This window comes from Sphaerodactylus townsendi, unplaced genomic scaffold (assembly GCF_021028975.2).
Source record: "Sphaerodactylus townsendi isolate TG3544 unplaced genomic scaffold, MPM_Stown_v2.3 scaffold_27, whole genome shotgun sequence".
Classification (NCBI taxonomy): domain Eukaryota; kingdom Metazoa; phylum Chordata; class Lepidosauria; order Squamata; family Sphaerodactylidae; genus Sphaerodactylus; species Sphaerodactylus townsendi.
This window is the reverse complement of record NW_025950440.1, coordinates 364,721-377,248: the sequence shown is the minus strand read 5'-3', so window position 1 is coordinate 377,248 and position 12,528 is coordinate 364,721. Positions and strand designations below refer to the sequence as shown.

Genomic DNA, 12,528 nt, shown 5'->3' with positions numbered 1-12,528 from the left:
AAGAAAGGTTTTATTGAGATGCTGACCTAAGTGTCAGCACCTCCGTTCCACAAGGACTCTGCGCTGCCTAGCAGCCTTACCACATCTTAAATACACTTTCTCCCATCGGGAGGCCGGGAGAATACAAGACAGCCCACCACCATTCATTAGCAAAATTCAAAGTAACCAATCATTCATTTGCGACACACAGGAACCAATCAGAGTTCAATAGGGTATCTCCTCTTCTTGGGATTCTCTCACGCCAGAGTAGGGCGAAGCGATGACAAAGTCCACTGGCGGGAAAACACAAAGGTTTCCCAGGTGTCCGGGGTCAGGAAGCTAGAGCCTGATGACGATGGCTCCCGTATTCTGCCTGCCGAAGGGATTTTTCAGGGTAGGCGAGGCCTCCCGAGAGATCTTCTTTGCTCAAGCACCATCAGTGGACCTTTGCACGTGAAAAGGGTGGGCTCAGGTGAAGCCGAAATGGATTCCTGCCTTGGGCCAAGGAGGTTCCATGCGGTCGCAAATACAGAGAAACTTACAAATCCTATCTCCTATCTAATACAGTTGGTTTCTACCTAGTGAACACAGAAGTAAAACATAATGCACTCTTTACTTACAATGAAATCCAGAAGCGGGATAAATTTGCTTCTGGCTCCGCTATCACAGGCATGTGCAAGGAAAGTCTATCTGACCTCACCATGATGTTGTGATGATGCTGACTTTATGACTCTGCAAACTGCATAGAACCTGGAAACCCATTGTATTCTGGGCGTCTGCCTAACAGAAAATTGCTGCTGCAGCAACAATAAACATTTCTCTTATTTCATCCTACCTTGCCCTTCACCCAGTTCAGCGGCAGAGAGGGTGCCAGGCCCGGGCACTATTGTCTGACACAATTGAGTTTTTCTTGTCTCTAGAATTTCCCCAGCCAGACTGCACAAGAGGATCAGCCCCATGGTTATTTGCAGCCTGGGGTCAGAGGTTATAGGTATCAAGCTGAACAAGTTTTGTGACCTGGCTGATATCTCAGCATTAAACAAAATGAAGAAGGAAATCCAATCATATCCCAGGTAATGAGATGGTCACCCCCAAAGACCTTCTCAAACCATGACCTGATTAAATTGTCATGTGCTCAAGAGATAATGGGGAGAGCTCTCTCTTGACTTTTTGACTTTTCAATTGCAATTGGTCAATGGCATACTGGTGTAGTGGTTAAGAGCAGGTGGATTCTAATATGGAGAACTGGGTTTGATTCCCCACTCCTCCACATGAGCAATGGACTCTTATCTGGTGAACTGGATTTGTTTCCCTGCTCCTTCACATGAAGCCTGCTGGATCATCTGGGTTTAGTCACAGTTCTCTCAGTCCTCTCTCAGCCCCATCTACCTCACAAGGTGCCTGTTGTGAGGAGAAGGTAAGGGGTTTGTAAGCCGCTTTGAGACTACTTATGATTGAGAAGATGGGGTATAAGTGCAAACTCTTCTTCTCTTCTAGTCTTTCACCTCCTAAGAAGCTTGGTTCAGGTGCAGGAATTTTCCTAACTTCCTCTTGGGTGAAGACAGATGCAAAGAATTCATTCAGTTTCTCTGCAATCTCCCTGTCATCCTTTAGCACCCCTTTTGTTCCTTCATCATCTAATGGGCCTACTGCTTCCCTAGTTGACTTCCTACTTTTGATGTACTTGAAGAACTGTTTGTTGCTGCTCTTGATGTTCGCAACTATGCGTTCCTCATAATCCTTTTTTGCTAGCCTTACAGCTAACTTGCTTCTCTTTTGCCACCATTTGTGTTCCTTCTGATATTCTTCATCAGCCAAGCTGGACTTCCATTTTCTAAAAGACATCTTCTTTTTTCTGATAATTTCATCAACCTCCCTTGTTAACTATGGCGACTTTCTTTTGGACTGGGTTGTGCCTTTCCTAACCTGCGGAACACATTCTAGCTGAGCTTTTATTACTGTGTTTTTAAATAACCTCCAAACATCTCGAAAAGTTTTGACTCTCTTGATTTTCCCTTTCAGCTTCCTGCGCACTACCCTAAATAGCTTCCGCCCTTAACAAAAATGGTTGCAGTAATGGCAACGAGATAGGTCTGAAAATTGTGGAGGTAGGTTTTAACAGAAAATATGACCTACTTTCAGTTTTGTAGAGGCTTCTGCCCCATGAGGGAGGGGGGTGGGCTTCAAAACTGGCGAAAGGGCTAGGAATGGGAAGCAGCCCGGGGGGGGGGGGGAAGTGGGGAAGAGATTTAGCACTTTAAAACTGCATTATGCAAACAGCACACAAGCAGCAATTTATAAAGCTTAGAGATTAAGAATCTGAAGTTTACAAATTAATCTCATAGATGCTAGAATGTATTCAGCCATGAACAATTGAACCTGCAATGTTTTAATTAGTAGTGTTTTATATTATGGTATTAAATGGAGATGCATAACCCATTTAGTTAAAACAATTATGCAGGTACATGTATGTGATTTTACAATATTGTGTCTCTTAAAGTAAGTTCATAGATAACTAAGGAGTACAAATCATATATTGTTCCAACCTCCAGGTGGTGGAGATCTCCTGGAATTGCAACTGATTTCCAAGCACAGAGATCGATTCACCAGGAGAAAAGGGAATGTTTTATTTAAAAACATTCATACCCTACTAAAACATTCCTTTCTCACTGGACACAGTGTGTAACAGACTTCCCTCTGTGATACACCTCTGAAGATGCCAGCTACAGATGCAGGCGAAACATTAGGTACAAGATCCACCAGACCACCAAATGTTTCATTTTCTTTTTTTTCCTTGAAATATAGATTGGAAAGAGAGGAGTTAAAACTACTCTTTTAGATTAAGGATTTTGGATCCCTCTGTTTTAGTTTTCTTTCAAGAGGAATAGATAAAGTAGTTAAAGGAATCTGAAGGGTAAGTAGGAAGTACAGGGGAGGGAAATATGGGAAGGAGGGAGGCAAAAAAGTAGGGCAACTGTATTTTTGGTGATGTTTTAATTGGGGGAGTTCAGAGAGATAGACTATTAGATATCAGCCGCTGCCAGCATGGGAATTATAGTCCATGAACATCTGGAGAGAGCCACAGGTTGCAGACCCCTTAAACAATATTTGATGATGCCATTTTAGATGTAAGTTCCACGCACTGCTTTTTTTCCTGTAACAATGCTCTCTTTTATTCTTTATGCTCTTCATAAATTAAGAAAAGGCCACATCAATTATGAAGTTAACATCTCTAACACCATGATTCATTCCCACGTCCATGTCCACGAGCAACCTCGCCTTCCAGCTTCTCTTGGCAGCAACGCCGCTTTCCCCCAGCAGGGGCGCTGCTGAGTCCAGCGCAAAGCCCACCTGCGCGCTTCTTCCCCCGGAGCAAGTTGGTCCCTGCCCGGCTGCCGTCCTTTGTAACCTTCCTGGGTTGCGGCCTAGTCCTTGCGGCCAAGATGGCGGCTCCCTCGGAGAGGCCTCTGGTCGAGGCGGCCAAACCCTTACTGGGGCTCCTGAACGGCATCGCCCAGGCCTCCTACTACGGCAACGCGGAGATCACGGAGGAGCTGCTGCGGGAACAGCTGTATCCGGATGTGGCGCCGCAGGAGTTCCGGGCGCTGCAGGTCAAGATGACGGGCGTCGTCAAGGTAACAGGGGCGTGGCGAAGAAGGGCGTTTAACGGCTGCCTGGAGCTTTATAGCAACCCAGGAAAGGAAGTTACAGTTTTAGGTATATTCAGATTTTTTGGAAAGCAGTCGGAATTTTTCACTTTCCCCAAAGAGTTTTCATTTGTGCCCGTTCTTTATAGAGCTAAATCTTTCCTCTGTCTTTGTTAAGTATTCTATTTGTTGATTTGTAAGAAATATTTCTTACATAAATAATGAAAAAAAAAAGATTTGAAAGGGTCAGATTACAGTGACAATTCTAGGGGCTAAAAAAGAAAATTATGTGTGCATACGTATATGCATACACTTACGTGTGTATATACATACCCATGTATACACACCGAATGTTTAAATATCCGTAAATACGCACATATATACTATTAATAAATTACGGTAGATAGATTCTAATATAAATAAATAAATTGCACACGGTATTATGTTTATGCACATATACTATTTCAGTATATACACTACACGATTATATATATAGTAAACAGCCTCTGTTTAAAAACCTCCAAAGAGGAAGACTCCACCATCCTCTGAGGCAGTTATTCCACTATCAAACAGCCCTGACAGTCAGAAAGTTCTTCCTAATGTTTAGGTGGAATCTCTTTTCCTTCACCTTGAATCCATTACTCTGTGTCCTAGTTGCTGAGGCCGCAGAAAACAAGCTTGCTCCCTCTTCAACGTGACATTCCGTCAAATATTTAAAAGAAGAAGAAAAAGAGAGTTGGATTTATATCCCTCCTTTCTCTCCTGTAAGGAGACTCAAAGAGGCTGACAATCCCTTTTCCCTTCCCACTCCACCCCCCCCACCCCCCACAACAAACACCCTTGTGAGGTAGGTGGGGACTGAGAGAGCTCAGAAGAACGGTGACTAGCCCAAGGTCACCTTTCGCACCTTCTTGCAAGCGCTGGCGCCAGGAGGTTGCCAGGAAGGGAAGGGAGAAAGAGGAAAGCATTTACAGGAAAACATTTGCAATTCCCACACAGCAAGACATCTAGGCACTGACAGGCATGGGCCTGACACTGGTCCTGCAAGAACTTCTGGCTGCTCAGTCTCTGCATCTACAGGTAGTGCCTGAGATTCTGGAACCAACACTGTCCCCTCTTCTCTATCTGAGTCTTCCTCCCAGGGGTTCCCATTCAGCCCAGGCTGGGCCCTAACACACTCTAACACCAACTCTCTCTCCTCACTGTGCCAACTTAGTGGGTGGTGGTTCTTTTATACTCAGATACAGGGACTCAGGGGCGGTGGTTGTAGGCCTTCCAGCACTCAGATGTTATGGACTACAATTCCCATCAGCCCCTGCCAGCATGTCCAATGGGAATTGTAGTCCATAACATCTGGAGTGCCAAAGGTTCGCCACCACGGACTTAGGGGCTCAAAACAATGGCAAGGCCAATAGAGGTGTAGTCCATAACTTATGGAAGTCTCAGAGGTCACTCCCTACCAGAACCAAGGCTCAAAAACAATGGCAAGACGCTTGGAGCAGGGAGCCTCCCCAGCTGTTCCCTGTTCCCCTTTGGTCCCCCCGCGCAACTAAGGGGCCCGGACTCCGGTTTTTCCTCTCTACTACTTTGGGCCGCCGTGGGTTGTTGCGGGCTGCTTGAGTCATCTGCCGCTGCCTGTACTGTCTGTGGCCTGTTGGCCCGCCTAGAGTCGCTGGACCCTGTCAGGGCTGTTGGACGTTGTTAGCACTGAGGAGGCCACTGAGACCGCCTGCGGCTGCCGGGTCATCTGCAGCTGCCTCCATTCTCGAGGCTATCCCCTGGTTGTTACCAGGTTTGATCATATGGGGAGGGGGGGAGCTATTGTGATTTTACTATCTAATCTTATGTCTGTACTGGTGGAGTAGTTCAAGTTATCTACATTGAACAGTAGTTCTCAACCTTTCTAATGCCGTGACCCTTTAATACAGTTCCTCATGTTGTGGTGACCCCCAACCCTAATATTTATCCATTTTACAGATGGAGAACACTGATGCAGAGAGTCTTAGGCCACCCCTGTGAAAGGGTCGTTCAACCCCAAAAGGGGTCCTGACCCCCAGGTTGAGAACCGCTGACATAGAAGCTACTTAGGAACTTAAATGGGGGTAGTCAGACCATAGAATTTGGTATAGGATAGTGAAGGCAATTAGAATGTATTGGTTAGTAGTTAGTTAAATTTAGCAGTTAGAGGGACACAGATAGTTAGATATTTAAGCTAAGGAAGTTTTAAGCTAAGTTAAGCTAAGGATCTAGGCTACTGTAGTTGTTAGTGTTTTATTCTTAGGTCCAAAATTGTTGCGGAATTGTTGAAGACAGCCACCTGTTCCAGCATACATTGTGTGTGTGTACAGATAAATGGTTTTTAATTGTGTGTATTTTACTCCGCCCAAACAGGAATAATATATCCAGAAAACCTGTTTAACCAACATCTCATAAAACAACTACCAACTCGTGAACTGTTGTTTACCATTGATTTTTAATTATGTACTGGCAGTTCTTTATCTGTGTTTAGTCCCTTTATCTATGTTTAGTCTCTTTGTGGCTGTTCGTTCTTTTATAGATGCAGTATTTTATAGGAGCGTGTTGGTTAGTATTGTTGATCCTGATTTGTTATCTTGTTCACTCTTCACATGTTAAATTTTTTGTATGTTGCTTTTTTGTATCAGTAGCATGGATATAGTGTTACTTTTGATAGTGATTGAATATAAACATAAACATTTTGTAAAGACGCTAACATAATTCTCAGTTAACTATTTCTAAGACAGGTACTGGTGTTACACATTAAATTGATTAAAAAAAAACACTAAATCACTTTCAAAATTTTCTAAAATCTCTTCTAAACATTTCCCCCCCCTAAATTTTTACCCTTCAGTCCATTTTACATTTTGTTTTTCTATATTGTAATTTAAATTCTTCAGTATTGTAAATAAACAAAAATATTGCTTTGTGAACCCTAGTTGGGTGGAAAGGCAGCATAAAGATTTTAAATAAATATCCCTACTTACCCACTCATATGGAACTCCATGTAACTTGCTAATATATGATAGTACTGGGCTGTATATAGCTGCATGAAATTTTGTGTGGCCGACTTCTCAAAAACTATCCATGTACCTTTAATGTCTAATAAGCCTCCTAGTATTTTGGGAGATTGCCCATAGTTTTTTATAAACCTCTAGCATGTCCTCCTCAAGTCACCTTTTTTTAAAAAAGAAAAGTAAAAGATTATCCAGCCTTTTCCCATGAATTTGTGGTAGCCCCAAGTATTGATGGCTTTAAAAGGAGTTTCATGTGTAGGAGCGGGGAAACAAATCCAGTTCCCCAGAAAAGAGTCTGTCGTTTATATGAAGGAGTGGGGAAACAAATCCCATTCTCTGGATTAGGGTCTACCGCTCTTAACCACTACACCAGTGGTGGCGAACCTATGGCACGGGTGCCAGAGGTGGCACTCAGAGCCCTCTCTGTGGGCACAGGCAAACAGAGTGCCCCCCCCCACATCTAGGCTGGCCTGGGCCACTGGGCTCGATTATTAGCATTAAACCTAAGACCTAGTTTTGGGGAAGCAGTGTAGGTAACCCAGTTAAACACTGTTAAACTTCACTGATTTTCATGCGAAGAACTAAAGTGTGATCCTTTACCTGGGAGTAAGCTCAGTTGCTGGCAATGGGGCTTGCTTCTGAGTAAACCCTCCTAGGGTCATGGTTCACTTGTTGGAAGAGTTGTACGGTTGCTTCAAAGCAAAGCCACTGACTACCACCAAGCTTACTCACGAGTAACGCACGCCTCGGAGCCAAGTGTTTTTTCTAAACTGAAACCTCAGTATTCAGGTAAAATTGTCGTGTTGGCACTTTGCGATAAATAAGTGGATTTGGGGTTGCAATTTGGACACTCGGTCTCGAAAAGGTTCACCATCATTGCACTACACCACACTGGCTCATCACATCTAGTAGCCATTGATAGCCCCGTCCTCCGTGAATTTGTCCACTCCGCTTCTAAAACCTTCCGAGTTGGTGACCGTAACCCCTCCTGTGGCGGTAAGTGCCACAGTTTGATTATGCACTGTGTGAAAAAGTACTTCTTTATGTTGAGTTGTTCAGGTGGAGGCCTTTCCTATTACGCCATGGTCTTCATCCTAAACTGCATTAATTTGGGAGACCAGCCAGTTGGTGCTTCAGATGAATTTAGCTGAGCGTGCTTGTGATTTAAAGGCTAAATGGAGCAGCAGTGGGATCCAGTGAGCGCATTTGGAATTCTGGCATGACAGGGCGGCCGCAGCAGCAAAACGGCAGTCACAAAATGGCTGCCAACAGGGGGCGGAGCCAGGCACAAAACGATTGCCACAGCTTAATTTCAGTAACGCAGGAGCAGCAGTGGTGTAGGAGGTTAAGAGCTCGTGTATCTAATCTGGAGGAACTGGGTTTGATTCCCAGCTCTGCCGCCTGAGCTGTGGAGGCTTATCTGGGGAATTCAGATTAGCCTGTACACTCCCACACATGCCAGCTGGGTGACCTTGGGCTAGTCACAGCTTCTCGGAGCTCTCTCAGCCCCACCTACCTCACAGGGTATTTGTTGTGAGGGGGGAAGGGAAAGGAGATTGTCAGCCCCTTTGAGTCTCCTGCAGGAGAGAAAGGGGGGATATAAATCCAAACTCCTCCTCCTCCTCCTCCTCCTCCTCCTCTTCTTCTTCTTCCTTCTAAATTTCACTGTATGGAAGTAGCAACTGTCAAGATTTAGTTCTAATTTGGATGGAAGGTTTGGAAAAAAAGGTGCTATTTGTTTTAAGTTTGCGTCTTGTGGTTTTTGTGGTTCTTCTAATGCTCCCAAATACACACTGATTTGCGTCCTATTTTATAATGTCTTCAGCTCGTGTGTGTGCATATGTCTAGGGGTGTTTTTTTTTGCTGAGCATTTTAGTTCCTTTAAAAAAAAACTTGTTTGATTCTTTATCTCTTTCATTCTGCGTCTTTATCTCTCCGCTTCTGACTGCCAGTCACTAAACTCAAAACAATCTCTCTGGGGCCTGATTCTTCTTTCCTCCCGTTCCTGTTATCAGTTTTTGTGTCATTTATCCTTTTCTCCCAGCCGTTCTTTGCGGCGTGCCTTTGATTCATTTCCTTTTTATCTTTCTCAGAGCTATAGTCTTCAGTGGAAAGACAGAGTATTTGTCCGCAGGCATGAGTGACAGGAAATTGATAAAATATAATGGCGTGCACTTTGGAGTGGGACCTTCATTTGGAAAAAAAAATCCCCTGGGCATTGTGTACACGACCCTTTTTGTACTGGGGAGCGCAGGGAACAAAAATCTCACCCACTGCTGAAATATGGTTCACCAAGACCATGCTGGAAGGTTAAGAGAGATGTTTTATGCTCTGAAGCAGCCGGGTTAGTTTGAATAGGCAGGATGTCATTGCTGTTGGGGAGTTGCGCTGACACGTCAGGATTTATCTCTCTCTCTCTTAATGAAAGTGTTGTAGATTCTTTCACAGCGGTGAAAGTTTGGACACATTTGTAGAAGCGGCAATTTGGCCAACTCTGCTCGCTTGAAACCCTGTGGAGGCATCGCCAGTTCCCCTGCTAGGATAGAACTACTGACTCCCGTAAAACAAAGATGTTGCTCAGACCATTGTCCTTTAGTTTGTTTTCTTCGTTGGTTTATTAAAATACTTATATCCCACCTTTCCTTACCCCAGGTTACAAACCATAAGTTTATGTTGGGGAGAACCACACCTGGTGCCTGTGTTTCCCTTGCAAAAGTAGCAGAGCGGCACAGAGGCTGAACGCAGGGAAGCTTACCTGGGCACACACGCGTGGCTGAGCTTGCTAGAGAGAACTTCAGACACAAAAGAAAGTCAGAGTCATTTGTAGTTTCTAATCTAATGAAAAGAGTATTTATTAGTGAACTCCATTCTGGATAGAAAGGTGGAAAGATAGGTCCACTATCTATTCTAATCTAGCTGGATGGAGGCGGATGCGAAGGAGGCACATCCTCTCCCTAGGCATGGTGAAGGTAAGATGGAGAGGTTCGAGAAGAAGGCGGAAGCAAGGGAGGAAGTCCCTAAGAGTATCAGTCTACATCAAAGGGATAGACTCAGCATGATAGAGTAAAGGTGACAAATTCCTAAGTCCCTATCTAGCCACTAGCTCGCTAGTAAAAAACCCCTCTGTAGGATGAGGCAGGAAACAGCATAAAGTCCCTTTCTTCCAACAGTTTACTCATCCCAGCTTAAAGCCAACACGATGAAACCTGGGAGAGATCCCTTCTTCCAAAAGGTTCCTTCCACATAAAGTGTGCTTTGCGACCCCTGTTGAAAACTCCCAGGAGGCCTAGCTCCCCTTCCCTCCCATCTTCATGGAAGTCATTCCTCAGAATGGGGGTTACAGTGCTGAAGGCTTGGGGTCTGGTTGATAACAGGCTGGCTACCCTAAGTGGGGGAACAGCAGCTAGTACAGGGGTCTGCAACCTGTGGATCTCCAGATGTTCATGGACTACAATTCCCATCAGCCCCTGTAAGAATGGCCAATCAGCCGGCAGAGGCTGATGGGCATTGTAGTCCATGAACATCTGGAGATCCACAGGTTGCAGACCCCTGAGCTAGTAAGTGGCAGCTGGAAGACCATAGCTGGACATGGGAATGTATGGGAGGAGTCCTTTAGGTATGTGGGTCCTCAGTCACTAAGGGCCAACAGCCCACACCTTGAATTGGCCATAGAAACAAACAGGCAGCCAATGTAGAAAACGAGTTTGGATTTATATCCCACTTTTCTCTCCCATGAGGAGTCTCACGGCCCTTTCCCTTTTTCTCCCCACACCTTGTGAGGTAGGTGGAGCTGGGAGAGATTAGCCCAAGGTCACCCAAGCAGGTTTCATGTGGAGGAGCGGGGAAGCAAACGTGGTTTTCCAGATTTGAGTCCACCTGCTCTTAACCACTACACGACACTGTAGGCGGATGAGATGTGGTTTGCGTAGCTTTTTTCGGGTTTCTTTGCTCCTCTCCGCCTTTCCCTGCTCATGCCGCAGCTGTTCCTCTCGCTCTTCGGGCCACCATTTCAGAAGAATCAGAAGGTCCGTTTTTTTTCCACACTGAAGGTCGCAGAAAAAGACCCAGTGAAATTGTCAAGAAATTGAGAAGGGCTAGCAAACTAAGCCTAGACCAAAGACAACCGGGGGGGGGGGGGGGGAAGGCAACAGGCAACCTCCCCAAAGGGAAACAATAAGTAAGTGGGGGTTGTGCAACTCAGCTAGGGACACTTCTCAGGAGGAGAGCCCCTGGACTGGATGGACTCTGGTCTGATCCAGCAGGCTCTTTCTTATGTTCGTATGTCGTTGTGCCTTCCCCAGTCATTGACATTGTGGGGGCGGGGGAAGCCCACTGTAGAGCAAACAGCTGAGAGGTAAGTAGAGCATGCATAAAATGGCCACTATCCTTTCCTTGCTCATGCCAAGAAGAAGAATTATTATTTTCCTTCCCCCCCTTACAACAAATACTCTGTGAGGTAGGTGGGGCTGAGAGAGCTCCAAACAACTGTGACTAGCCCAAGGTCACCCACCTGGAATGTGTTGGAGTGCACAAGCTAATCTGGTTCCCCAGATAAGCCTCCACAGCTCAAGCGGCAGAGCGGGGAATCAAACCCGGCTCTGCAGATTAAAGTGCACCTGCTCTTAACCCCTGCACCACGCTGGTGTAGTAAAGTTCATCCAGATTTTGGGTGGTATCCAGCGTACCTGATTTTATCAAGCTGATTTCCTAAACAAATGATATTTGGGATCTCTGGGTACCAAGCAGTAACATCTCCTACCTCTCGGAATGAGACTTCATTGTGTACAGACGTTATTTGAATGTGTGGTCTCACCTTGAAAGTTGAAGATAAAGCAACAATCAGCTTGAAGTCTCGCAAACTCCTGGCATTTTGCAAGCTGTGTAAAACGGAATTGGTCGGAAGGGCACTTTACAATGGTGGCAGGGCTGCATCCTAGTAGAAGCAGCCCAGCAGCACGCTGTAATAACGGCCCTTTCCCCACTTACCGTTTGCTGCGCGCTACTGCCCCCAAATAGCGCGTGGTCCAGCGGTGCTCCCCACGAGTCCAGGCGGCAACAACGCAGCCGCCCCGACTCTGCGCTCCAACGTCCCTTCAGCGTGCGTCATTTCTGACACTGGGAGAAAGCGGCACAGCCCTCTCTGGACTGCCCGGTGGCGGAAATGCGCTTCAAGGCTGGCAAGATGGCGCCAAGCAGGAAATCGTAAGTGGGGAAAGGCCCAACGTGTTCTGTAATATATGATACATTTTTCATAGTTACGCTTTCTTCAGACAACAGCTCCGTTTCAAATTTCTGCAATTCGTAGTCCTATTATTGTGCTTATTAGTTGCATCGCCCTGTTGAATGTGTTAGCTTACCTCCTTGAGCCACAGCGAGAAAAGCAGTGTGCAAATAACATAAATAAAATGACATTTTCAATGCCAGTTACTTCTCTTTTGACTGAATTGAGTTTTGGTTAAAAAAGACATTTTGCTTTCAGCCTCTAGGTGGCAATATGATATCAGCATTGAAACAAATGTTGTTCTTTTGTATCCAGTATTTGAAATTCATTGACGCTAAAATTGGTATTATCTGTTTGTACATGCAGTCTTTATTATTCATTCAGTGATCCAATGTACTTTTGTAGTACCCTGTTGTTCTAGCAGAAATATTTAACAGATTTCCAGTGGAATCCTAAGCAAAATGACTCTTTTCTAAGTCCGTGGTTTTCAGTAGACTTTGAAGGTGAAAGTCTACTTGAAATGACGCAGTTTACTACTTCTGAGTTAATCCTTAAGGGAAAATAAATGTGGAGCATTCTTGTATATTTTATGTAATGCATATAGAGATGTAAACATTACAGACATTTTACATCCTGGGGAGAAGAGTGT

General features: G+C 45.0%; 1 protein-coding gene across 1 annotated transcript in view; it reads left to right on the top strand.

Moving 5' to 3' along the window:
* The first annotated feature begins 3,376 nt into the window (after window positions 1–3,376).
* The window catches only part of COMMD1 (copper metabolism domain containing 1), a 133,964-nt gene continuing 124,812 nt past the window's right edge, over window positions 3,377–12,528 (top strand). Inside the window, exon 1 of the mRNA XM_048482913.1 lies at window positions 3,377–3,614. Coding sequence (XP_048338870.1) covers window positions 3,423–3,614 — 192 coding nt within the window. The 5' untranslated portion in view covers window positions 3,377–3,422. The remainder of the gene's footprint in view (window positions 3,615–12,528) is intronic.